This window comes from Neltuma alba, unplaced genomic scaffold (assembly GCF_004799145.2).
Source record: "Neltuma alba isolate B1F8T4 unplaced genomic scaffold, ASM479914v2 tig00011335_pilon, whole genome shotgun sequence".
Taxonomy (NCBI): domain Eukaryota; kingdom Viridiplantae; phylum Streptophyta; class Magnoliopsida; order Fabales; family Fabaceae; genus Neltuma; species Neltuma alba.
In genome coordinates this window covers 215,960-243,945 of record NW_021636037.1, presented here as the reverse complement: position 1 = coordinate 243,945, position 27,986 = coordinate 215,960, and the positions used below count along the sequence as shown (strand labels likewise).

The window sequence follows — 27,986 nt, the reverse complement described above, 5'->3', positions numbered from 1 at the left end:
CCCCCTACAGTTTATTTTTTGGCAACCTACACAATTTCTTAGCTGACACCAAAACTCAAAAAACAAAATATAAATTTTTATTTTGCAACAATGTTTATTAAAAATTTGTTTTTTACTTTTGAAATATCCGTTTAGATAAAAAAAAATGTGAACTATAAATTTGCACAACACATGAAAATTGAAAACTTTTACATGCCCAAAAGTCTCTGCCGAAAAAAAAAAATCAAATCATTTGCAAATTTTTTCCGACAAAATTCGTTTTGAGATCAGAGTTGGCTTTTTTACCACTCATTTATTAAAATAAAATAAAAAAAGAATCAAACAATTTTGAAGCAATATTGGAGATACTCCCAACCATAAGGAGTAAACATTGTAGACATCATTCTTGTACAAGAGTAGAAGTCCCTGTGAAAGGATAATCAATACCAATATTTTCCTAGAAAAAGCACAATGGTGTAGCTTCCAAATAAGGGTGACCTCGCACTTGCTTTGGTCCTTCCCCCTCCTAAATAAGATACCTATCAGCTTCCAAAAACACAACATACAGAAGGCAAATTCTCTACCAATTGAACGATAATTGGGTACTCAACCATGTTTCTTTACATTCTATCATAAAGCTGGTACGCTAGGATGATATACCATCATTTTAATGGACAGCCGTCATATATCGTCTAGAAGCAGTCACCCATCCAACATATTGCTTTTCTATACGAGCTTTAACAAGTCACTTTCCACATAGCTGAAACATTCCTTTTACCGATAGAGCAAACTACGAATTCCATCCTCCCTGTTGCTATCCTTGCTGCTGAAGAATCTTCATATATCATCCTCACTGAAGATAGCATCATTCCACGTCAAAAAATGCGATTATAAAACATGTGCAGTCATAATAATTTGAAAAGAAAAGAAAAGAAACAAATGGTACTCCGATTTAAAAATTTTAACAAGCAATTAGTTATATTAACATCTAATGCACATATGATGCGGTTAGACCAACTTGATATGTTTGTAAATAATTAAGATTAGTTATATCTTTCTAGGGGGAAGATATCGGGTAGGATATTAAAGCATCTTAGTATTTATTTTCTGATTTTCCTCCCTAATTCCTTGGGATATCAACCTAAAAGTTCAGGGGCCTAGTATTGTACCTTCGTTGGCCTTTGACCCTGTACAAGCATACAGGTTGTATGCTTCCTGTCCAGACAAATAAGAGAGCCATCAGTAAACGATGCATTGCTCTAGTAACTTACTAGATATATAGCGCGTGCAAGAATAAAATCAGAAAAGTAGCTGATGGCTTAATTAATAAATGTTCAATTACTCACAGTCAATTGGGTGTTTATCAGTTTGGCGGGATGTATAATGCGCAGACAGTAAAAGCAACGAAAGGAACGCACTGGCAACAAAAATGGCATCAAACCACCGGTGATAAAAGTCAAATTGAATATCACCACCCAATACCTCTGTAATAATTATCCTGCCAAGAAAGTCAGACCAGGCATTAAAATGGTTAAGACTTTACAGCTAATAATTCTGGACATTCCAGAATTGGATCAGCCAAGAAATGTGACACAAGCCTCAAGTCCCATAATTTCATCTGCTGGCATTCTAATACTGACCATGGTTTTCCAACACTATAACATAAGTTCAGTTTCACATGATTGAAACAGGTCAGTCAAGTGTGCAATAAAATAAGAAGCAATCATCATACCATCACCAACTTTAGCCTAATAATACCCGTAGGCAGAACTTCATGAAGTTGAGATAAATCGTAACCTAAGAATGCACCGTTCCATTCACATTTTCAAGCTATTTCAAGGAGTTTGAGAATTGGTGTCCCAATACAAACAAGGATGAAAATGAGAAGCTCAACAAGCACAACTCCTGTTACTCAATAATTCACAGTAAGACCAAAGAGGTTTTTATTGGTCTTTTTCAGGCAAGAGTAGGGTTTGAAGTTTGAGGGAAGGTATACGGTTTAATCTTACTATGATGCCGCGAGAGAAGAGGGGCAAAATAAGAGATATACCAAAAGAGAAGTAATACCAGCCTATTGGACCCCTCAACATTTTTACACAATGTTCTATTTTAACCCACAAACCAGTTGGTCAATGCATGCTCCAGTTCAAAGCAGACGGTGAAAAAAAAAAAATATTAAAAACCGGTCAAATCAGCCATGAACATGGAAAAACTAACAAAACTGGACCAATTAATGCGCTAGGCAGCTCAATGTTCATTTTCTTTCCCTTCGATTAAAAGGTGGGGAAAAGAGTGAGAACAACCATAGACAAAACCTAACCAGAACCAAGAAGATATGAAAAGATGCAACCAAGACCTGGACTAATCAAGATCTAAAAAAGGGGGATTACGAAATTACAGAGAATAGAAAAGAAAATAAGAGACAAGAAATAGGGGGGAAAATAGACAGGTTCATTATAATAGAAGAAACGAGGAGGGGGAGGAAGAATAGACAATCAGAAGAAAACAATCAGGATTTAAAATGGGGAAAAACAAAAAGAAATGCAGCAGCCTTCATGTTTCATGTTTTCCAAGTTGTAGTTTGCACAAACTCACTAATGAATGGACAATCACCTATAAGCCACAGGTTAAAACCACCAAGAGAGGCTTTGTGTGGAGCAGAACTAAGGCTACTAATAAGCAGAATGATTAATAGATATGAAATTATAAAATACTGCATTATATAGCTAACTGAGACTAAGTCAGGTGATAAAGGTGAAGAGATGTGTGAGTTAAGGTCTACAATCAAATCCTCTTGATATAACAAAAAAGTTATACTCTATAAAATACAAAATATAATTCATTTATATATTTATTGCTTTTCCATTATACTCATCTTCATTCATTTTTATTTTTTTAATTTATTGTTGTTGAATTATTATAATTTTAATTTTGATATTTATGTCATCATTTCTATCTTTCTGATTTAAAATAAGCAATATAAAATTAAAAATATATTAATTTAATTATGATTAGTTTAACCTGACTGATGAACCACAAACCAATACCTCAACAAATTTAATCACCAGTTCAGTCTTCATAACATTGATTTTATATGAGGGAACCCAAAAAAAAAAAAAAAAAACTGACATAAATGCCTTAATACAGAAGTCAAATATGAAAATCATATTCTAACGCAGATTTCTACAAATACCTGTATTCAGTTGCCAAGCTTTTCCTGATTAAAAGAATAGACGATACAAAATACATTCCCATTATCTCGGACAGAAACAGGACTACATTGCTTGAAGATCCACTTCCAACACGGGAAACAGCAAAAAAGAACTGCATACAGACAAAACATTACAAAAATAAATAAACAAGCTACATAAGAAGTCACCACAACAAACTATTACTTCACTGTTATTTTGGTTTTCCAATAACATTTCCTTACATGCTTTTTGGGTAAAAAAGTCCTTTACAAAAAAGTTGCTAATGAAAAGAGAGAACAGTGCAATAACAGGAGAGGTGATCCTCCCGGTCAAAAGAAAATTCTGCGATGTGAATATTTTTTGCAATGCTACAATATGATTTTCTATTCACAGAGCTGAAATTACATTATAAGACCAAACTAAACCCTTATTAAATCCCATTAATGGTGGCACTCCTTTGACAACAAATTAGCTTTCTTTGTGTGATTCTCCACCCTGTTTCAAGATTAAATGATGCTGCTGCCCAAGACTAGCTCAGGGAGTTGGGGAGGTGAGGATCTCAGTAATGAATTCCAAGCATCGTGATCCAAAAAATACCAGTTAGGAAAATGGTTAAATGTAGTGTCCCAAAAGTTAAGGGTATGAGTTCATTACGTGATAATATATTGGAGAGAACGTCATATCAATATAGAGGTTGAGTCCATAACCTAGCCTCAAGTCCATGCATTTGCATAAAAATACCATGTTAATCATATAGAAACTTAAAAAAAAAGAAAAAAGAGAGAGATTAATTTTTGAAATAAAAGATAATAATCACATCAATAAATAGTTCCGTAACAATATCTAGCTTTTCCACTTTTATATAATAATATTGAGTCTTTCAATAATATTTACTTGGTCCTTTCTTTTCCCCCTTGACTCTAGCTCTCCCTATAGTATCAAAGCTGAGGTATCAATGGGACAAAAATTCATATTCATGATTCACTTCACCAGAACTAAAATCAAAACATCATTTTATAACTTATCTCAGCAAACATCAAAGGGAAAAATAAAGGCAATGTAAAGCTGCAGGAATACCTTCATTAGATTTGTTAAGAATCCACGCACCGATATGACAATCAACATTCCAATGAACAGTAAGGAAATGTACTGTAAAAGAAAAACAAAATTACTAAATTGTAGCCTCAAACCATGTTAACAACATAAACTTGACAAGTTGTCATCACACACACACAAGGGCAAACTGCGAAGAAACTAGAAAATTTGACAATGTCAACTTTCAAGAACTTGCCAGTGTTCCGAATCTTGCTAAAAGCAAGCAGAAAAATATCTAATATTATAAGGGAACTGCTCATAGCATAATTCAAACCCAAAGATAAACAGTGAGTCACTAATGAGATGTAGAAAACTTGGAATACATTCCTTGAAAACATTCGAATGATAGATTTAAGAAGTGGCACATGATTGAAAAGCTTATGGAATAAAAGTAAATGGTACCATTTTTTTATTTGGCAGTTAAGCACTAGCACAAATGAAACTATTAGAGCAGTATTTATACCAAGCATTGACATAAATGTAAAGCATCATTTTTATTTATGAATTTCCTAGTCATCAATGAGGTCTAGTACGTGAATGAAAAGGTGAAAAGCAAACCTGCCTCATCATTTAAGACGTCACAAAGGACCTTGAAGCAAGCTCACGTTAGTGAAGGTCAACTGATAGTGAAAAGTGAAAACTGAATACAGAAAGTTCAAAAACTACAACGAATAGGTTCACAGCAGACTTTCAAATTGTATAAGCACAACCTTATCTTAACATGACTTTTCCTAGATGCTTTACAAAACAAAATTGACCATATTTTAAGATAAACAAGCATTAGGTGTCTGCGCCAGATTAAGATGACCACTAACCGATTCCAGAAAAACTCAAAAGTATGGCATGTAACAGGACTCTAACCTGTGATAATAAGGCAGCATTGATTCCGATGTCAAAGAACTGTAAGAATATACTAATTGTCCTTGTTACAGGATCAACAGAACCATCCTGCAATAGGATCGGATTATTGCAAATGATGGTAATTAGGGAATCTTAACATCTAGAGAAAAAGCTAAATCTTAGGAATTACTTCCGGAAAAGAGATACCTGTTTGAAAACAACACTTTGCAATGACTGGAGGGGGGGAAAAAAAGAGAGAGATCCAATCAATCAGCCAAGTCAAAGTGAACTATGATGAAAGAGAAGAAAAAAATCTCAAGTTTTTAATAAAAATCATCAATCTAAAATCATTATTATCCTTGCCAGATAGATTTTATCAACACAAAACACTATAATAAAACCAGATGCTTAGCCATCCTCTGTCAACCTTTTCTAGATCATTAATACTACTTAACAAGGGAACTCTTTCTTAGCTTTCAAGACTTTCCTAAATCTTTCTTAGCTTTTAAGACGTTCCTAAATTTTTAATACTTCTTATCACAAGTCATAAAGTCTATTTGGGCTTTCATTCATGTTATTTAGCGATTAGTGGATATTATCCTAACACCTGACATCTCCTCGTAGAATTAATAAAAGAAGAGAATCTTGATCATGCTATGATTGGGAATTTGCCCGAAAACTTGGACAATAAGCTGCAGAATGTCTAATTAAGGGGACGTAATGCTTCTTTTCTATGAATGGCAAGTTATATGAGTACTATTAACAAATTACGATGAGACATTCTGTTGTGGTATTGGAATAAAAGAGAAAGGGAAAGAGAAATAGGGAAGAGAGGATATGAGAGAGAGAAATAGAAGGGACGAGAGAGAAGTAGGCAACATACTACTCCTCTAGTCCTATTTATAGGGCAAAGAGAAAAGACATTTTTTGGTCCTATTTATAGGGCACTGAGAGAAATTTTTTGTGTAGATATACAATTTTACCCTCCATTTATTATTGTGTTGACTTTGTTTACATAAGGTATAATGTATATTAAACAGGGCTAAAGTTGGAAAGTTTTTGAATTTTAAACAAGTTAATAAAACTTAAGGCTTTTCTTAGTCTATGTGAAACATGTTGAAAGTGACTTATAAATAAGAACAGAGGAGTAACCTATATCATTCATAATCTGCCTTAATGGGGTACTTAACATCTATTTATAGGCAATAAGACTTCTAACCATCTCACATTCCTATAACGACCCATTCTGTTATTTCTGTTATTCATTTATTATTATTCCATAACATATTCTGACTTATCCCATCAGACCACATGCTATAGCTCTCAAACCATCAATACCCTGAATTACCAATATCTATCAATTATCAACCATTGCTTGCTCCAAGAACCCCTAAACTTGGTCAATAGATAAAAATTACCCTTGCCATCCCATGTCACAATACCTTGATCATTTTATATACACAATACACAGAACAAGCATAGCCAAGTAGATTCTGCAAGTGCCCCCTCCAAGTTCGAGAATAAGCGGCAGCTTCCTGCAAAATGACAAGTTTTCCTAATAAGCAGACTTGAGAATGAAATATAAGTTTAACAATGCTCAGCCATATAAAATATTCCAGTGAGTGGACAATAGAATTTCCTCGAACATCCACGTCAAATAAGTTCAAGTCTATATAAAATTTATGTAAACGGCTGAGTTCAATTTTGTTTCTCAGTTGTATGCTTTGTTTTGATATTTTGGTACATATATAGATATCAGAGGCAACAAGCCAGCCTCCCAGCCTAAAGGATAATAAAATCTAGGTTAAATCTGGCCAACCCTTCAAAGCATAACTGACTTAAGAATAATAAATGGATAAAAGCTGATAATAAAAATAAGATAAACAATAAATAACAACTCAACGCCCTAGAAATACAATGCTGACTCCTTTTCTGTTTGAGAAGCACTGTTCAACTCTCACACTCAAGCTGGGATGTATACGTTCACTATGCCCAGCTTTCCACTGAGTGTCTCAAGCACTTCACTTGGAAGTTCCTTTGTCAGTAAATCAAGGACCTGAGCTCCAGAAGGTACATATAACACATCAACTACCTTTGCTTCATTTCTTTCTGAGATAAAGTGGCGATCAATCTCAAATGAACACAACTGATACCATTGCAAGTAATTATCACCATCAAGTTTGTGACTCGTGATGAGGGAGGACAAGTCTTTGGCGGCAAAGGGCTGGGAAGAACCAGCATGAGACATTCTGGTGCGCAAGGAACTAGTATAGGTCATCTATCTCATTTTGTGTCTCAGCATTGAACACCTTGTACTGGCCGACTTGGAGCTAAGGATCATCATGGCTCGGATACCATCTAATTTGCAGAGTAGTTGAGTCTCTACTTCAATTCTATTGGCTTCATGAACTTGTACATATAGCCAAAGGCTAAGGTCACACTCATTAAATCAAATCAGATTCTAATCTAATTATATCTGAGGAATATCCTAAATAATAATATCTACAAATGGCAGAATCAGATTATGATCAGATATTAATAATGATAGAATCTTCCTAAAGGAGCAACAGCGTGGTTGCTGTGGGCCAAGCCCATTATCGGCATCTGCAAACTCTGTGCGTGTGTGTCTGAAAAACTCCACTCATAATAACTCCAACCATCATTAGAACATAATACCAAGCTCATAAATGGTTAACATGTCAAAGTTAAAGGATTTCATGATTCCAAATTCACATTATGTAGCATTTCTATGCCCTTCAACAATAAGTTGCCCCACGTAATAACATCAATTACAACTACAACAAAAGCTTCAAATCAAGCGTTCCTAACTTCCTATCACTAAGATCAAGTGACAAGACATCCAAGTTCCAAGTAGGAATAGATTTGAATTCATTCAGGAATTGGAATGAAATTGAAATCTGAACTTATTACCTGGGAATTAGTAATTAATTAGGAATCATTCAGAAGATTAGTTAGTTAAGAAGCAAGATAATGAACAAGTGGGAAGAACTGAGCAGAATACACAGATCTACTTTAAAGAGGAGGAGGAAAACAATGTGATTAAGGAAATAAAGAACGCAACAGAGACAGATGAGATGAAACATCATTTTGATTGCAAGGAATATTTTCCAACAACTCCAATTGCTATATATGTTGCTTTTGCAGGAAGCTATGAGGTCAAAGCTGGTAACAAGGCCTACATGATTCTCACTGTAGTGAAGAAGATAGAGAATATGTGATTGAAGGAGAACCTAAGGAAGGGAAAGAAGACATCATTCCTTAAGAGCTTGGAGCAATCACAAATAAATTTAAAGATGATGAAGGAAATATTAACCAAAAGGCGCCTAATAGAGGCCAAAAGATTGCTTTAGCCACCCGCTCTAGCTCATTATCACATCAATCCAAGATTGCTCTACCCACCCACTCTAGCTTGTCATCACATCAACCCAACCTAAGCTTTAGTGACAACATTCTTGAAGTTGTATCAACCAACAGTCACCCTTTTAGATGATTCAAAGAGAACAACATCCTGTTTATTTTGCTGAATATTTCATGCTCATATATTATTTCATATGATTGGGTTACAATATATAGAGTCCGGATGAGAAAAAATATCCGGTTACAATCAATCAGTCATAAATTACATATATTGCAATATCTCAATAAATCAGGAAATATATCTTCTAGCTAATATCATGGGCAATTAATGGAGAGAATCAAGGGAGATAATCAGGGGCTTTCTAACACTCCCCCTCAAGCTGGAGAGTAAATGTCAACCATTCCCAGCTTGCTTCGAAGCCCTTCAAACTTGACTCTGGCTAAAGGTTTGGTCATGACGTCAGCAATCTGATCAGTTGAGCGCACATAGCTCAGGTTAATTGTGCCATCTTCAACCTTTTCTTTGATGAAGTGCCGATCAATGTCAACATGCTTTGTTCGGTCATGATACACAGGATTCTTGGTCATTTCAATGCTGGCTTAGTTGTCACACCAGAGGTTCATAGGTCCTTCATAGGAAATTCTCAATTCCTTCAGAAGTCTGATCACCCACATTCCTTCACATACCCCCAGGGCTACAGCTCTTAGCTCAGCTTCAGCACTACTCCTTGAGACTACTGTCTGTTTCTTGCTTCGCCAAGTGACTAGGTTTCCCCAAACATAAGTGCAGTATCCTGTGACAGATCTTCTGTTATCCACAGCTCTCCCATGATCTGCATCAGTGTAGACCTCTATGTTCCTTGTACTCCCCTTTTTAAAGAATATCCCTCTTCCAGGATTGAGTTTGAGGTAGGTCAGGATTTTGTTTACTGCTTCCATATGTTCTTCCTGGGGTTGATGCATAAATCGGCTTACTACTCCAACAGCATAGCTAATGTCAGGCCTTGTATGAGTCAAGTAGATTAGTTTACCTACAAGTCTTCTGTACCTTTCTGAGTTGACCGGTACCCCGTCTGGTTTCACTTCTAGATTACATGATTCTTCCATAGGCGTCTCACTAGGTTTGGCCCCAAGTATTCCTGTTTCGTGGAGCAAATCAAGTGTGTACTTTCATTGAGACACACTTATACCCTTTTTGGATCTAGCAACCTCCATTCCAAGAAAGTACTTCATTTGTCCTAGGTCCTTCACTTGGAATTCCCTAGCCAGAGCTTTCTTGAGTTGGGAGATAGAAACTTCATCACTGCCAGTTATGACTATATCATCCACATACACAATTAGGATCGTTACCTTTCCATTACTGTGTTTAACGAAGAGAGTGTGATCAGCTTGTCCTTGGATGTAGCCAAACCTTTTGATTGCCTTGGCAAACCTGTCGAACCACGCTCGTGGAGACTGTTTCAGGCCATATAGTGATTTCTTCAGTTTGCAAACTGAGTTGGGTGGAGCTATTACTCCATCTGGGATTTCCATGTACACTTCCTCCTCCAAATCTCCATTTAGGAAAGCATTCTTCACATCTAGTTGATGTAGAGACCAGTCAAGGTTAGCAGCTAGAGACAGCAGTACCTGGATGGTGTTGAACTTTGCCACAGGAGCAAACGTTTCTTGATAATCAATCCCATAAGTCTGGGTGTACCCTTTTGCAACTAATCTTCCTTTGTACTTGTTGATACTTCCATCAGGATTGAATTTAGGGGTGAAGATCCACCTGCAACCCACTGCTTTCTTGCCCTTAGGAAGTGTGGTAATATCCCACGTGTTATTTTCCTTTAAGGCTCTCAACTCCTCATATGCGGCACGTTTCCAATTAAGATCTTTCATAGCCTGTTGAAATGTTTCTGGAATCTTCACCTGTGAGCTATTCACCACAAAGGTTTGCATTCTAGCAGATAAATTGCCATAGGAGACAAATTTTTGAATAGGATGCTGAGTACATGATCTTACCCCCTTTCTAAGTGCAATGGGCCATCCTAGCTCTTCAAGATCCAACTCTGGATTGGAATCATGTTGCTGCCTTGGAATGGAAGGAACCCTACTACTACTATCCTGCTCACCTGATTGAGGACTTGAACGCTCTGTCACCCCTGCATCAATTTCAGCATTCGTTTCCATTGGGTGAGTCGAGTGAGGAGTGTTTGTGGGGTTTTGGTGCTCTAGTGGAGGTGTAGGACTAGGGGTTTTTGGTTCCGGTTCAGGGACAGTGATTTCTTCTTGTGGTATGGCAGGTTTAAGAGGGGTGGTAAGATGTGTGTTGGGATTGGTCATAGGTTTAGGTGTAATTAGCCATTCTACTCCATAGTGCTCCCCCTGAATGGGTAATTTGGGATAATAAGCATCGTCCTCATAAAAAACCGTGTCTTTGGAGATTATGAGTTTTCTGGTAGTGGGACAATAACACTTATACCCCTTTTTGGTGGAGGAATACCCGAGGAAAATACATTTTTCGGCTCTAGCATCAAGTTTGCCCCCATCATGTTTATGAACAAAGACGACACACCCAAAGACCTTTTGAGGGATGGTATTGATGATAGGTGAGGTGGGGTAGGTCTCGAGGAGTTTTTGAATGGGGGTAAACTTGATGCTAGAGCCGAAAAATGTATTTTCCTCGGGTATTCCTCCACCAAAAAGGGGTATAAGTGTTATTGTCCCACTACCAGAAAACTCATAATCTCCAAAGACACGGTTTTTTATGAGGATGATGCTTATTATCCCAAATTACCCATTCAGGGGGAGCACTATGGAGTAGAATGGCTAATTACACCTGAACCTATGACCAATCCCAACACACATCTTACCACCCCTCTTGAACCTGCCATACCACAAGAAGAAATCACTGTCCCTGAACCGGAACCAAAAACCCCTAGTCCTACACCTCCACTAGAGCACCAAAACCCCACAAACACTCCTCACCCGACTCACCCAATGGAAACGAATGCTGAAATTGATGCAGGGGTGACAGAGCGTTCAAGTCCTCAATCAGGTAAGCAGGATAGTAGTAGTAGGGTTCCTTCCATTCTTTAGCAGCCAAAATCTTCCTCCCCGAGGTCGAATCCTGAAAAACACACTTAACATCATCAAAGATTACCCGACATACTTGTCCTTTAGTCAATTTGCTCACAGATATAAGGTTGCAGGTAAGAGCAGGAACAAACAAAACATTATGGATTTCCAGATCATCAGATAGGGCCATAATGCCAACACCCTCAACTTTAGTATATAGTCCAGTTGCTACTTTTACCCTAAGGTTCTCATGGCAATATTTGAGGGTTTTGAAGGACTTATTACCAGTCATGTGGTCTGTAGCACCGGAGTCAACAATCCAGGTCTCATCACTAGTTACCATTGCATTAAGGGCTATAATAGAATTACCTGACTGAATCAAGTTCACGTTGGGAACATATTTTGATTTGTTTTGTTTTTCAAGTATCTTACGAAACATTTGAAGCTCTTCTCTGGTCAACTGGTCTCCCTCATCACCTTTTTCTTCAGAGGAGGTGTGGTGGCTTTTCTATCTTCCCGTTGTTTCTGCTTCCCTTGGGTTGGTTTCCCATGTAGTTTCCAACATTCGTCTCTGGTGTGGCCTTTCTTGTTACAGTGATTGCACCACTTGTTCCCTTTCTTCTCAGATCCCTCGAATGTTGGGGACCTCCTCGTGACCAATGCTGAGCCATCTACTGGGGTTTGGTTACCCTGAGTGAGGTGTCTCCGGCTTTCTTCAAACTTGACCATACTGAAGACTTCAAATAGGGAGGGAAGCGGTTTTAGACCCATAATTCTGCCTCTTACTTCTTCAAAGACATCATTCAAACCCAATAGGAAGTCATAGGTTCGTCCTTTTTCCATCAGTTGTCTGTAGTAATTAGCATCATCCATGTCCTTCCAAGGATGAACTTCAAAGAGATCCAACTGCTGCCATATCTTTGTTAAAGTGCTGTAATATTGTGTTACAGTTAAGTTTCCTTGCTTCAGATCTTTGAGCTGCCTCCTTAGATCCAATAGGGCTGCAGTGTTGTCTAGTGTGGAGTAAGTCCTCTTAGCAGCGTCCCAGATTTCCTTAGCTGTGCTTGCCAAGAGGTACCCTTCACTGATTTCGAGAGTCATTGAGTTGCACAGCCAAGACATCACCTGATTATTTTCAGCAAACCAGGTGTCAAATTTGGGATCATTATGTGAAGGTTGTTTTGCCTCTCCATTGATATATTTCTCCTTACGCTTCCCACGTAGATACATTAATACACTTTGAGACCATTGGAGATAGTTGCTACCATTAAGTTTGTGAGCCACCACCATAGCTTGATGTTCAGAGGTTAGGGATGGTTCTGGATCAGAGGCTTGAGAGGTGACTAGAGGTGAAGAAAGAGTGCTTTGAGTATTTGAGGATGTACCAGACATAAGGGCCATTGGGATATTACGAACGGACCCAAAAAGGGGTGGGAATTCTGATGGGTTCATTTTCTGGATCTCTGGGAGGCACTGTTGATTTTCCGGCGGCGGCGCGTGCAATTCACGCGCAGAGGCAGTGGCGGCGCGTGGGCTTCACGCGCGAAGCTTGTGATGGCGCGTGGGCTTCACGCGCAGCTCTGTTCGACGTCGTCTTCAAGGGATGCGCCGATCTGAGGGCGCCGGTGAGGACTGGAGGGGCGGTGTCGTCCACGGTCTGCTCCTGGCTTCAGATCTGGGACGCCTCACTCTCTCTCTCTCTCTCCCCTCGCGTTCTCTCTCTCTATCTCACGGCAGCAACGCACGAAGTTTTCTGGGTTCAGGAGGAACCCTACGCTCTGATACCATGTTTATTTTGCTGAATATTTCATGCTCATATATTATTCCATATGATTGGGTTACAATATATAGAGTCCGGATGAGAAAAAATATCCAGTTACAATCAATCAGTCATAAATTACATATATTGCAATATCTCAATAAATCGGGAAATATATCTTCTAGCTAATATCATGGGCAATTAATGGAGAGAATCAAGGGAGATAATCAGGGGCTTTCTAACACATCCAAAAAAGCCTTGGAAGCTATACAGCATGGCACTTCACTCGGCATCCTATTGACGACGACCCTCTATGAGTAGCCCTCTCCGAAATCGTCATCAACCCAACTCTTATACCAATATATGGTTACCTAAACCTTACCCCCAGAGCTAGCTGTTGAGGTGGGAGAACTAACCCACCTAAATACCCTATTGAGCATTCCATTCTACTCAATGTGAGACTTGGTATCCCATACTACTAAGTCCCTATCACTATCACGCCACCAAGCAGTGTTTACAAGCAGCTCGGGCATTTCAGCAAACAATAGCTCTACAGCATGAACCAAGAACTTCCACAAGTCACCTCAAGGCTAGACCTTCACCGAAAAAGCTTCCACAGGTTTCGAATTAGCAAATAACCAAAATTTGTATTAGGTTTCCACCATTGCTACTTCTTCAAGGGTCTTTTGAGTGCTAGCAAGCCACCAAATTTTAAATGGGATAATGGCAGACCATCAAAGCATCAAACTAGCAAGCCATTTCTCACCATGCATAACGGGGGCCTTCTAGTCAAATTCAAAACAATCATTGGAATGACAATCCAATCCTTTGATTTAGTGGGTTATGAGTCTTAGTTTTCAGTAAAGATACTGGGTCAAGGAAGCTATTACATGATTGGGCTCATAAATAAGGCTAGCTTCCTCAACTGCAAGCACCCAAGTGAAGGAATAAATGAAGGATGCCTATGGAAGCCCTAAGAAGTTAGACTTCTGTTTTCTTTCGTTTTTCCCTTCAAGGTTACATTAGGAGGATTAGAACCCTTAACCTCTACTCACATCCCACCTAACCCTTGCTACCTGTGAGATGGCTCTAGTGGCACTTTTCCAACCAAGAGGAACCTGCACTTTACAGAAGCGGGAAAATAGAAATTAGAAAGATCATTGTGCGGAGAGATCATTTAGGAAGTTCACTACGACTGCTTCTTCAATGAGGTATTAAACATTTCCCTCATTTCTCGCCTTTTTCCCAATATCCATATGATCAGACTGCCAAATATCACATTAGGCAACCTCAAAGTAAGATTGAGTTAGAGGAAAAGACACATGGATCACCAGGGGAAGCAAGGCATAAAGCTAATTACAGCCAAAAGTATCATCTAAGATGTTTTGTACTTGTAGAGGGTGGGTCAAACAATTGCTTTCCATTGTCTTGGACTCAACCAAGAAGATACTAAAGGCCATGTACAGCAACAAGGTAGGCCAGGACAACGTGGCAGATGGAACCAGCCTAGTATGTTAGGCACCATCAAATTCAGTAAAGCACAGAGGTCCTTTATTCTAGTAGCCTGCAAATGTTAGAAGGCCTATTCTTTTGTTGGACTAGATACAAAAGCACTTTGGATTCTGATAGAGTTGCTTTCACTGGTCAAAGCTTAAAAGAAAAACTAGGAGGATACAAGAAAGAGGAAAGCCACATTTTGAATGTCCAAGGCGTCGACCAAAAACTTCCTACTATTTTAGAGAAAGTTCCTATGTATAGGAGTGATTTAGGTGTGCTGTGGGTCTGACCTAGAAAGGAGTGTATTGGGGATTGTGTGACTCACTTTTTGGGCTTATATTAGCTGTAAGTGGATGATGGAAGGGTAGGACTCATTTTGTTGTTTGAGAGGAGTGAGGAGAGCTCTGGCCTCTCAAATGCTAGTGGGGGGCGGAGCAAGATAGTCTTTCTTCATTATTTATGCTTCTATTTCAGTGTGTTTTCTTACTGTTGTAGCTTCTTTCTCTTCTTGGAGGAAGATTATTGTGAGTAAATTCAGATTCAGTGTTATTTTTCCATTATTTCTGTTCGGGCTCTATCAGATTCACCTTGGGCGTGAATGGGGGATCTTGAACATTGACAAAAGGAATAAAAGGGGCCTATACAACTCATGCAGCAAAGTGAACTCTTGGTTCCAATAGCCTTGGTGCATTCAGAGGCCTAAGCTTGCCAATTCTAGATTTTTGCTCTGTCCAATTAAACCTCTAAATTCTCAAACCTGTAATGATCCTTCACGACAAGGATCAACTTTAGGGAAGAGTATTGTTACATGGAAAAGACTGTTGGTTAGGAGGCTCCTGTGAGGATAAATGGGAGATGTTGGTGCAATGATATCTAAGGATTCAATAACAATATTTTCTACGTTTTACATAACAGAAGTGAGATTATTCATTGAAGTTCTTAGGTAAAAATTTAACGACACTAACATCAGTCATAATAGTGTCTAGATACATTTTTTCCCGTGCACACAAAGTATCCAAGTTAGCCACACTATTCATACCTTACGAAGTGCAACTTGATATAGATTTTATATCTTACATTGATAATAATGACAAAGATTATGACAACGAGGACAACAACAGTGATAATCATCGACATCATCATCATCATCATCAAAATAGTGACTAGATATGTACATTTTCCCGTGCGCATAAAGCATCCAAGTGAGGCCCACTATTCACACCTTACGAAATGCAACCTGATATAGATTTTATATTATACATTAACAACAAAGATGATGACGATGAGGACAACAAAAATGATAATCATCATCATCATCAAAATAATAGTGATAATAATAATAATTCATTACCACCACCGACTAGTACAGCTCAGAAATATAGAAGAAATGGAGAAGAAATCAAGCAGATCAACATAAATATTGAAAAAAGAAAGCAACAAATAGGATGGAAAAAATAGATTCTAGCTACAACAACTACTAAAGAGATCCAACACAAAAGAAGCAGAGAAAGAACCGAGAAGAAAGAAGATAACAGGCTTGATTTGTTTCTCTTACCACTAGTGAAGAGGGATAGAATCAAGATTGGTCACTTGTAGAAAGTTCGTATATAGATATGGTTTAAAAGTCAAAGGTTTATTTTTTGCGGTGAGCAGAAGGGGTTTTAGATTATAAGACACTATAGATTTCGCAGATGCAAACAATTACTTGCGCCAACGCAAATTAAGCCTATTAGCTTAAGCAGCTAAATTCAAGCCAAAACCTCTAAAATGCCAAATCTTAGTGAATTCTACAAAATAACACATTATAAGACAAAGCAGATGTTGAGCCATTCGTTCCATTGTAGTACAACCAATATGAATTTCAGTATTATCTAAGGCAGCGCAAGTCAATCATGCAGACCCTACAGTAACTAGGTGACAACTTCCACAGGAAATTTCCACATTGCATCCATGTATAAAGCCCTAACAAGCCACACAATTCATCTAGCATGAATAGTGCAGCTCACTACTTAGACTCCATTCAACACACAAGACCCTGATATAGCTGCTATTACCGCTGGTTTTGAAAAGACTTACAGGAGGAAATTTGGTAAACAACCAAGGGATTATTCTAGAGTTCCAGAAAATGGGGAACAACTCTACTGTGCAACCAACTACTAATATTTTGAGTCTAAGTCCTACAGCTGGGGGTAGGACTACTTTTGGGAAATATAATGCTTGTAATGAGAGAAGGGGGGAAGTTTTGAGTTTTGGGACCGAACTGTAAGGAGAGGCCTGGCCTCTCGAAAGCCACGGGGGGTTGCTGAGTTAGTGTATTATCATTGTATTTCCAGTGTCTTTTGTTGTTAGTGCGACCGTGATATTTTCAGGTATTAAGGGAAATAGGGCTTTGGCTTGAATCAGGGAAGCTCACTGTATCTTCGATTCAATTCTGGAATATCAATATCAAAGCCTAAGGATTTTCCTCATTTATTGCTGTTCAATATCTTTATTGCTGGGTTTGTTTTTCTGGTTTGTTGAGCATTTGAACAGGGTCGTATCATTTGGTATCAGAGCGGACAATCCCAGGCACACCGGCAAGCATAGTGATGGCAGACGAAGTACAGTATGCTAGTCCTGAAGTACAAGAGTTAAAAGAAACGGTAGGTGGGTTGTCCAAGGATGTGAGGACATTAAAGGAAGCAGTTGACCAGATACAAGAGGCTGTGGTGCAATTATTGGGACAGAAGCACCGAGCAGAATCCATGAATCATGAAAGAGGGAGACGAGACGAAGGAGACGGCCATGATAGTCATGGGGGTGCTAACTAAGAAATGGGAAGATATAGAAAGCTAGAATTACCGATATTCACCGGAGAGGACCCTCTGGGGTGGTTATTCTGAGTAGAGAGGTACTTCAAGGTAAATTATATAGCCAAGGAAGAGAAGCTGGAAGCGGCAGTAGTGTGCCTCGAGGAAAAAGCTTTGAACTGGTACCAATGGGTGGAATCACGAACAACCATTCGCGGGTGGCAGGAATTCAAAAGTGAGGCCTTACGGAGATTTCATCCTTCACAGCTTGGGGATGAATATGAGATGTTATATGCTGCCCGACAGAGCCGTTCTGCTCTAGAATTTTTAGAAGAGTTTGAGCGTCTCGCAGCACCCCTAAAGGATGAGTCGGAGGAGAGTCTGATTGGCGCTTTTCGTGTAGCATTGAAGCCCGACATATGAGCGGAACTCCGTCTCACCGGCGCTTCCTCACTACGCGATGTGATGGAGATGGCGATCAAAGTAGAGGAGAGGAATGCGGTAGTCGAGTCCGCGAGGGAAATTCGGGCAACCCATTTTCAACAGCACCTCAATGGGCCCAAGCTGGATCCGGCCCAACCACAATATTCCAGGGTCACCCACTTACCCGAAACGCACAAGCTGGCGTCATTCTCTCTTGCTCTCCCAAACGCTGCGAAGGAATCCGAATGGAAGGGGAGTGAGTCGAAAGGGAGTCTCTCTTCGGTGGCTTCTAGCTCAACGGCAAGAAAAGGAGTGATGGGTCGAAGGCTGTCCGATGCTGAACTTACTCGGCGGAGGGAGTTGGGACTCTGTTTTAAATGCGCCGAAAAATTTGGTCCCAACCACACCTACAAGAATAAAAATTTGCAAGTAATGATTCTGGATATGGGGGCCGAAAGGAATGAAGAGGAGAGAGTCGAGTCGGAAAAGGAGGAAGAGATCATCTAAGTGGAAGAAGGAGGCAACATGACTATGGAGTTGTCCCTCAATTCCATTACAGGCTTTGGCAACAATCACACAATGAAAGTAAGGGGTCGGTTGGCCGATGAGGAGGTTGTCATTTTGATCGATAGTGGAGCCACCCACAACTTTGTTGCAGAGGAATTAGTGAGCCGAATGGGCATTGAAGTGGACGAGGTAGCCGAGTACACTGTGGTAGTGGGAGATGGTCATCGACTTAGGAGGAAACAAAGATGCCTGACGATTCATCTTGTGGTGCAGGGTCTAGAAATGAACCAAACCTTCTACCCGTTTCCTTTAAGCGGAGTAGACATGGTATTGGGGGTTGAATGGCTGAAGTCCCTAAGAGATGTGAATGTTAACTGGAGCCTCCTAACCATGAAGATTGGGGAATCAGGGAATCGAGTATGTTTGCAAGGGGACCCAACATTGACAAAGAATCAAGTGACTCTTAAATCATTAGCTCGATTAATGAGAAAGAAAGAGGAGGTATATCTGGTGGAGTATAACGGTACTGTAACTAAAGATGCAGGAACAGAGGAGTTGACTCCGGAAATACAGACCTTACTAAATCAATTTCCTACAGTGTGCCAGACTATTGAAGGGTTACCCCCTTCCCGTTCTAAAGACCACGCCAATGTGATCAAACCAAGAGAACAACCCCCAAATATTCGACCCTATCGATATCCCCATCTACAGAAAAATGAAATAGAAAAGATGGTAAGAGACATGCTGAAGGCAGGAATCATACAACCAAGCAACAGCCCCTACTCTAGTCCAGTTTTGCTGGTTAAGAAAAAAAGAAGGAAGTTGGCGTTTTTGCGTGGATTACAGAGCGTTGAACAAAATCATAGTGCCCGACAAGTTTCCCATTCCTGCAATCGACGAGCTGTTAGATGAGCTTAAGGGAGCAAAAGTATTTTCCAAGCTGGATTTGAAATTAGGATATCATCAAATCCGAATTAAAACTGGTGATGAGCACAAAACAGCTTTCAGAACACATGAGGGCCATTATGAATTCAAGGTGATGCCATTTGGCCTGACCAACGCACCCTCCACCTTCCGATCACTAATGAACGAGGTGTTCCAGGAGTATTTACATAAGTTTGTCCTAGTGTTTTTTGATGACATTCTTATTTATAGTGCTGATTTTTCTGATCATTTGAGACATTTGGAGGCTGTGCTAACCTGTTTAAAGAGGAACCAGCTGGTCATAAATTTAAAAAAATGCAGTTTTATGCAACCCCGGATTGAATATCTTGGCCACATCATCTCAAAAGAAGGGGTGCAGGCTGACCCTTCAAAGATTGAAAGCATGGTGCAATGGCCTAGGCCCAAGAATGTGCGGTCCTTGCGGGGATTCCTAGGGCTCACCGGATACTACCGGCGATTTGTGAAGAATTATGGGAAGATAGCCAGCCCGCTTACCGATTTATTAAAAAAAGATGCTTTTAAATGGACCCCGGAAGCTAACACAGCATTTGAGGAACTCAAGACCACCATGACAACACTTCCGGTGTTAGCAATGCCAGATTTTTCACTTCCGTTTGAACTGGAAACCAATGCTTCGGGAACCAGTGTCGGGGCGGTGTTAATGCTAAAAGGGAAACCAATGGCGTATTACAGCCAAAAGCTATCTAATCGAGCTCAGCAGTGTTCGGTATATGAAAGGGAGTTAATGGCCATTGTCATGGCAGTAAAAAAATGGCGTCCCTATCTCTAGAGGCATAAATTTGTGATCAGAACTGATCAAAAGGCTCTAAAGTACCTGCTGGAACAGAGAATTGTAGAGGAGAACCAGCAGAAGTGGGTCTCCAAATTAATGGGGTTTAAGTTCGAAATACTCTACAAACCGGGCAAAGAAAACAGAGCTGCTGATGCCCTATCCAGGCAAGATGAATCTGCAGAAATGATGGGATTTTCCATGTGGCAGTATGATGAAATCGAAGAATGGAAAAAGAGGTGCAATCTGATCCAAAACTAGCATCAATCTTACAGTAATTAATCATTAAACCGGGGGAGTCGAAGGATACAGCATGGAGAAAGGCTGTTTGCATTATAAAGGGAGGCTAGTACTACCAAAAAATTCATCAAAAATTCCTTTGCTCCTTAAGGAATATCATGATTCTCCAATTGGGGGCCATTCTGGTTACCTTAGGACTTATAAAAGATTGTGCAGTGTAGTGTATTGGGAAGGGATGAAGAAGGATATCCAACTCTATGTAGCTCAATGTGATGTGTGTCAGAAGAATAAGCATCAAGCTCTCTCTCTGGCCAGGTTGTTACAACCTTTGCCAATTCCACAAGGCATTTGGCAAGATATCAGCATGGATTTTATTACCGGGCTCCCTAAGTCTAAGAGGTATGATGTTATATTGGTTGTGGTGGACCGACTTTCGAAAGATGCCCATTTTCTGCCATTGACTCACCCCTTTTCAGCTAAAGATGTAGCTGAAAAATTTGTGACAGAAATTGTTAAATTGCATGGTTTCCCTAAGACAATTATATCTGATAGAGACAGAATTTTTGTGAGCCAATTTTGGCAGGAATTGTTTAAGCAGGCCGGAACTCAGCTGCGTCTTAGCTAAGCTTACCACCCGAAGACTGATGGGCAAACCGAAGCAGTGAATCGTGGGCTAGAAACTTATTTACGCTGTTCTACTAGCAAAAAACCCACTCATTGGGTCCAGTGGTTACCATGGGCTGAATATTGGTATAATACATCCCAGCAAACATGACCCCATTTAAGGCTGTCTATGGTAGAGACCCCCCTACTTTTCTCAAGCTGATTGATGAGCCATCCACTTTGGAAGCTGTTAATGAACAAATTCGAACCAGCAATCAGATCATCGCTACCCTAAAAGAGAATCTAAACCGAGCTCAAAGCAAGATGAAGGAGCAAGCAGACAAACATAGAAGGGCAGCCCATTTTCAGGTTGGCAACCAGGTTTATGTTAAGCTCAGACCCTACAGACTTATATCCTTGGCCCGCCGGATAAATGAGAAATTAAGCCCTCGCTTCTATGGCCCTTTCAAGATCCTAGAAAAGATAGGGACTGTTGCTTATCGGCTGGAACTGCCACCCACGGCCAGAATTCACCCTGTCTTCCACATTTCCAATCTAAAAAAATCGGTGCACACAGCTCCTGTGACACCTACATTCCCTCCTATTCTATCCGAGGAGCTGGAACTCCAAGTGCAACCCCAAGACATCTGCATGGTCAGAAAGCTTACTAATGGTGAGTTAGAAGTGTTGGTACACTGGAAGGATCTACCAGAATTTGAAAATTCCTGGGAGAAGGCTGCCACAATTGCCACACAATTTCCTCATTTTCCCCTTGAGGACAAGGTGAAGCTTGTAAGGATGAGAAATGATATAGCTGCTATTACCGCTGGTTTTGAAAAGACTTACAGGAGGAAATTTTGTAAACAACCAAGGGATTATTCTAGAGTTCCAGAAAATGGGGAACAACTCTACTGTGCAACCAACTACTAATATTTTGAGTCTAAGTCCTACAGCTGGGGGTAGGACTACTTTTGGGAAATATAATGCTTGTAATGAGAGAAGGGGGGAAGTTTTGAGTTTTGGGACCGAACTGTAAGGAGAGGCCTGGCCTCTCGAAAGCCACGGGGGGGTTGCTGAGTTAGTGTATTATCATTGTATTTCCCGTGTCTTTTGTTGTTAGTGTGACCGTGATATTTTTGGGTATTAAGGGAAATAGGGCTTTGGCTTGAATCCGGGAAGCTCACTGTATCTTCGATTCAATTCTGGAATATCAATATCAAAGCCTAAGGATTTTCCTCATTTATTGCTGTTCAGTATCTTTATTGCTGGGTTTGTTTTTCTGGTTTGTTGAGCATTTGAACAGGGTCGTATCAGACCCACACTAATTTCACATTGAAAACAAGAAAAAGAATCACCCAACAATGCAATTTCAGTTAATCTAGTATTTCTTTCAATGGCATCTGATCAAGGGAGTAAAGTTGAAGATTCCAGAATTCTTCAAAGAAAAGCCTTTGAAAGGCAAAACTCTTTTAGTTTTGTTTTACCAAATTAATGTGAAATTCGAGGATCAATGGTGCAACTTGGTTCATCAAATTCCAAATAATAACTAAAGCCCCAGCAGCATAACATCCAAACATAAATTAGCAAACATGCTTTGAAAGTGCATGTTGAAAGTTAAAGAAGACAATACTGAAAGCAAACCTTGGCTTGGCGAAGTTCATAAATCTCCAAGAATAATTGCTTTGAAAGCTCCTCTAAAGCTTGTACTTCTGCTTCCATGCCTTTGATATCTTCACACATAACAAAATTATAAGAAATCACAGGGTAATACATATTACTGGGCCCACGATTTCTATACAATAAACTACAACCAGGAGCTCCTTTCTGATGACAAAGGATTTATTCTATACAGTAAGCAACCAAACAGAGTATGCAGTATCAGAATGAGTCACAACAAGATAGTTTAATTTTCCCGCTAGTCTTCTATACTTCTCAAATTCTTCAATGGCCCATCATCAATGATGGGCCAGGTAACTAAAACATAAGATGCACCATCATGTACTAATGAATAGGGTATTATAAATGATTTTAAGTCTTAAATAGCAACGAAAGGTAATTATATGACTTTCAAAAACAAAAAAAAACCCAAAAAAAAAAAATCTGTTGTGCTAAAGTTATGAAAACCATGACTTGGTCATAGTCTAATTGCAAGCTGTCAACAACAGTAATTGTCTGCAACACTGGTTTCCCGTAATATAGATTTAAAAGAGGAAAGCTTCAAAATGTCATTTTAAGAGTGAAAAACACCGACCTTGCTCCTTTTGATCCTCCTGCACAGATCGAATGACTGTGCCAACTATACGTTTTACAAAGGATCTGGCATTTAACTTCTGCTACAAACAATTTTAGATCAGTTACAAGGAATGAGATTAAAAGAAACGGAATTAATAAAGGTTTTCAAACAGAGACTACAATTGAAGTGGGGGAGGAAAAAAACATTTGAAACCTCAATAGTTGACCTAAAAAAACTAGAACAGAAACTTGATGCTAATATAAACCTCCTCAGATCCTTGGCTGCTCTCCATCTCCATCTGACAAAGTATAATTTTCTTTTTCTTTGAAATACAAGTCTCAATTGACTGCATCAGTTGTCTCTCCAAGCCTTTAATCTCTGCTTCCTCAATCTCTCTAATTAATAGAAATGTGTTATATCAATAAGCAAATGAACATATAATAATTAACAATAGCATAATACATGGTGAATCTGTGAATCTTACTACTTTTCTATGAAGAGAACTTGTAATAGTTAAAGAGAGCACAAAATATCCTCTAACATCTAACATGCTAAGAATGATTATGGTGATGATTGGGTTTAGAAGCCCTCGAAAATACAGAAAAATCAGAAAGACATTTCTTTGAATATTCAGACGAGAGATACCATGATGCGTAAGCAGTAATAAATATAAGAATATAGGTAGTTAAGTCTGTTGGGATATGAGTCTATTACTTATAATACACACACAAGTCTGTCAGGTATGGGACAGAACCCATATAAGGGAAAGCTGTAGCTAAGGTTCTCATGCTTAATCTGATTGTCAAGAGTATTATTCAGTGAAACTCTCTCTCTCTCTCTCTCTCTCTCTCTCTTCTCTTCTCTTTGCTTCTCTTCTCCTCTTCATCTCTCCTCGTCTTCCTATTCTTTCCAATTCTTTCCCTGACTTTTTGACAATAGCACATCATACCACTGACCGAATTATGAGCCCATAAACCAAATGGAGAAATGCAGATAACGATAGTAACAGGATGGGACAAGTCTGAAACCAAAACATCTCAATAAATTGGTTCGATTATATACTGAAGCTGATTTTGCTTAATAAAATAAGAATTCACTAGGAGGAATAAGGAAAAACATACACATAAAACGAGAAATTAAGTAATTACCTGATAAAAGTGATAAATAACTGTAGGGCAAGTTCACAGCACCGAAACCAGACAGAACAGCCATAACTGTAACACCAATCACCCCAATTCTACTGACCAGTTGGGGCATAGTGAAGAAACCTAACAAGTAACAACTAGAAATGATCAGCAATATTTCAAAGTTTTTATGATGATCCAACAAGGAATAAGAAAGTGAGAGACTGTGCAGAGACATAATGCTGATGGAGTAAGCAAGCACCTTTATCAGGTGATGGCATTGGAAAGTGAATGCCCATGCGCCAAAAGGCATACAGAAAAGCCAGCAAGAATAATATAGCTCCAAGTGCTGCCCGTTCCTTCCTTACACCTGAAAATTAAATAAAGGCATACTCATGGACAACAAAGTCCCTCTTAAAGAGCTTATAAGTAGCATTCCATTGCTCAAATGCTACAGCTCACAAACCATAGGTACCTATACAATTAACTCCGCTATTATCTTGCATATGAAAGAAAGAAGAAATTATAAAAACAAACAGGAAGAGGTACAGAACTACAGATCCCTGCCCCGGCCCCGGAAGAGGGGGCTCCTATTAAAAAATAACATGGGGAAAAAGCAAAAAGCAAAAGCCACAGGTACCATCACCAAAGTACATAATAATAGTAAACCTCTGCCATTTCTGTAGAGTGATTCCCTTGAAAACCTTGATAGCAGAGCATCTTAAGGATGCATTACAACAAAGGGAAATGAAATGAGACATGCTTCAATTCAGCCCTCCTAGACATTAAAATGGAAATGCCATAAGGATTTTCTCTCAACTCGACAATATTCCATCTTGTTATAGTGTTTAGCAGGGAGAGCCTAATAAATCTACCAAAATGTTGCAACAGTCAATAACATAACTACTTCATGCAAACTGATTAAAATAAGATAAAAAGAAAATTTTTTGAAGCACCTGGTTATATTGAAGGGATCTTTTATTTTTTTGGGTGGTGTTAAAGATTATCATTAAAAAAATTAGAAAATGACATATCCAAGAAAATCCAAGGACTGAAATAAACATGTGAAATGTCCCGGAAAAAAAAATCCAAAACTATCCTATCGGAGCAATTAGAAAGTGAAAAGAATTTGATAGTTCCAACAGGAACTTATCAGAAATGCCACTACCTCTAAGTTCTTAATAAAATGAAGAGTCCAAGAAAGATAGGAACGTGGCTGAATTAAAAAGTTAGGATAGAACATGATGAATGGAAGAAAGCCAGTATCAATAAGGATGAAGACATCAAAAACTGGTCACTTGCCTAATCAAGCAATGTCCAGAAAGAGTAAAGTTCACACAAAACCAATTGAAGGAAAGAAACAGCCATCTAATGGACAGGCAATTGCGATAAGCTTATGTAACTAGTAGTTGAGCATGGCAACCAAAAGTCTAACATATATTGTACAGTAGCAGAAAACTTTATCTCTTACTGAATTGATTCTTTTAATACATAACTAGAACTTGGATGGGTGCCATCAACAATACTTTTAGGAGTTCTACGTTTTAACGTATTACAGGTGGTGAAAATTCAAACCACCATCTTTCATAGTATCAGAGGACTACATACATATCAGTAAAGAAAGTGAAGTTTGGCTTACCACTGTTGCAGAGCATCAAGTAGCAATGATAATAGGGCAGCATGAAGACCAGTAATAAGATCAAACAGAAAAAGTCCACCTTCCAGTTCACAACTCTAGCCCTACATTCATAAAGAAATTCAAATTCCATTAGATCGTGGAAATTTTATTGTCATATATCATTTTCAGCAAATCAAGCCTATACAGCAAGGCCGATATGACCAGCTAATGAAAGTTAACCGATGAGCAGCTGAGTAATAGTATCTCAGCTCCTCAATCTTATCTAATTTCTTAGAATCAAAGACCTATCTACTAGCCGTTGCAATCATATCCCCAAATCTGCTATCATTTCCTTCTCTAGGACCTAGAATCTCGGTCAATAATTGTGAGAGATTATCTGTAATCAATCCTATTTAATGGAATCAGATTTCTCGCTATCTTGAAAAGGAAATCTGATTCCCATACATGTACTCTTCTTACCTTCAGAAATATACATAGAATTCAAATACATTTTCCCTTCCGATACAATTAACAAAAGGGTACACATGCAGGGCACTTAATACCCAAGATAAACTAGGAAAATCTAAACAAGTCAGAAATAATTATTACATCTAATCTGATTTACTTCCATTTAGATATAAAAAAATACATTTAGATAATAAAGTGCTTAAACTAAGAAACTATTGGTCTGTATCTCTGGGCCTTAGAGCCCTAATTCCAACACTCCCCCTCAAGTTGGTGAGTAGACGTCCGTGATTCCCGACTTGCTTATCAGCTCTTCACTAGAATATCAGTTGTTTGCGGACTGCAGGGTGTGTATATCACTTCAATCACCTTGGTATCAAGATTTGTTTACATAGGCTAGAAACAAGGTTGTCATCATTATTTTCACACAATAATGTCCTGAACGAGACGAATGCTGGGAGATCTCTGGTTATGATAGTAGAAATCCAAGGGTAACTAATTAGGTGAGCAAGAAATACCAGCATGAAAGGAAAAATGAAAGGCAATCCACAGTTAGAGTAGGATGACACAGTCCCGTACAACAAGCATCTCCCATTGCTCCAACGTCAATGAAATGAGACGGCGGAGTTATACATAGAAACTTATTACAATATTCAAAAGAACACCCGATTTGAGCCAAATGTGAATCCATTGGACGCAATAGGGAGTGAAATCGCTTGTGTATTTTCTATAGTTGTCTAAGTATGCGAGGCCTAAAAGAAAATTAGCGTCCTAACTCTCGCTTGCATGTGCATCCAATATCGTCTCTTTAGCTAACAAACATTTGATCCGATGAAAGTAAAGCTAGAGATGAAGAAGAAGCATAAATCTCAGAATTCTTGAAATGGGCAGATTCTAAAAGTGAACCAAAAGTGTTATTTGAGAAGCTTACTCTTTGGAAAGGATGGGAATGATCTCAAAGAGGACAAGCTGGAGGAGATTGCAGGAGAAGGCGAAGACGACGCTGAAAATGATCTGCACCAGCGCTCGTTTCTCTTCGTACTCTTTGTAGAGACGACGGTTCAAGAACCAGAGACCAGCCCAACCAAGTAAACAAAGAGATCCCAGCACCACGGCTCCTTCATACATTGCCCTTCCCCAACCCATCTTCGGTAGTTTTTGAGTCTCGTGCGGTTTGGATTCAGCAACTACTCTCAGATTCTAATCAAAAGCGACTGTCAGAGGAGTAAGCTCTTGGAGCTTCAAAGTCGAAAGCACTGGGACTTCGATTTGGGAGGTATGCGAGAAGAATGATTCATCCATTCATTGGATTAATTCAACCATTGCCCCAGGACCTCGGGGAGAACTGGCAATGAGACTAAAACAACCCGAGCTAGGCTTCTCTCCTTTTCCTTTTCTCTCCGCTGCGGTCCGCTGCCCTCTTCTGTTTTTGCCCCCTTGCTTTCTC

At 39.1% G+C, this 27,986-nt stretch overlaps 1 protein-coding gene across 1 annotated transcript; it reads right to left on the bottom strand.

Moving 5' to 3' along the window:
* Positions 1–325: 325 nt before the first annotated feature.
* Positions 326–27,986, bottom strand: LOC114712088 (GPCR-type G protein 1). The gene is made up of 15 exons (XM_028896557.1): positions 27,471–27,986; positions 26,096–26,196; positions 24,719–24,826; positions 24,495–24,600; positions 23,598–23,742; positions 23,351–23,429; positions 22,741–22,829; positions 6,548–6,640; positions 5,313–5,339; positions 5,127–5,213; positions 4,248–4,319; positions 3,173–3,303; positions 1,326–1,477; positions 1,149–1,194; positions 326–832 (listed from the first exon to the last, which is right to left on the bottom strand). Coding segments are annotated over exons 1-14 (1,407 nt in total). The 5' UTR covers positions 27,686–27,986; the 3' UTR covers positions 326–832; positions 1,149–1,192.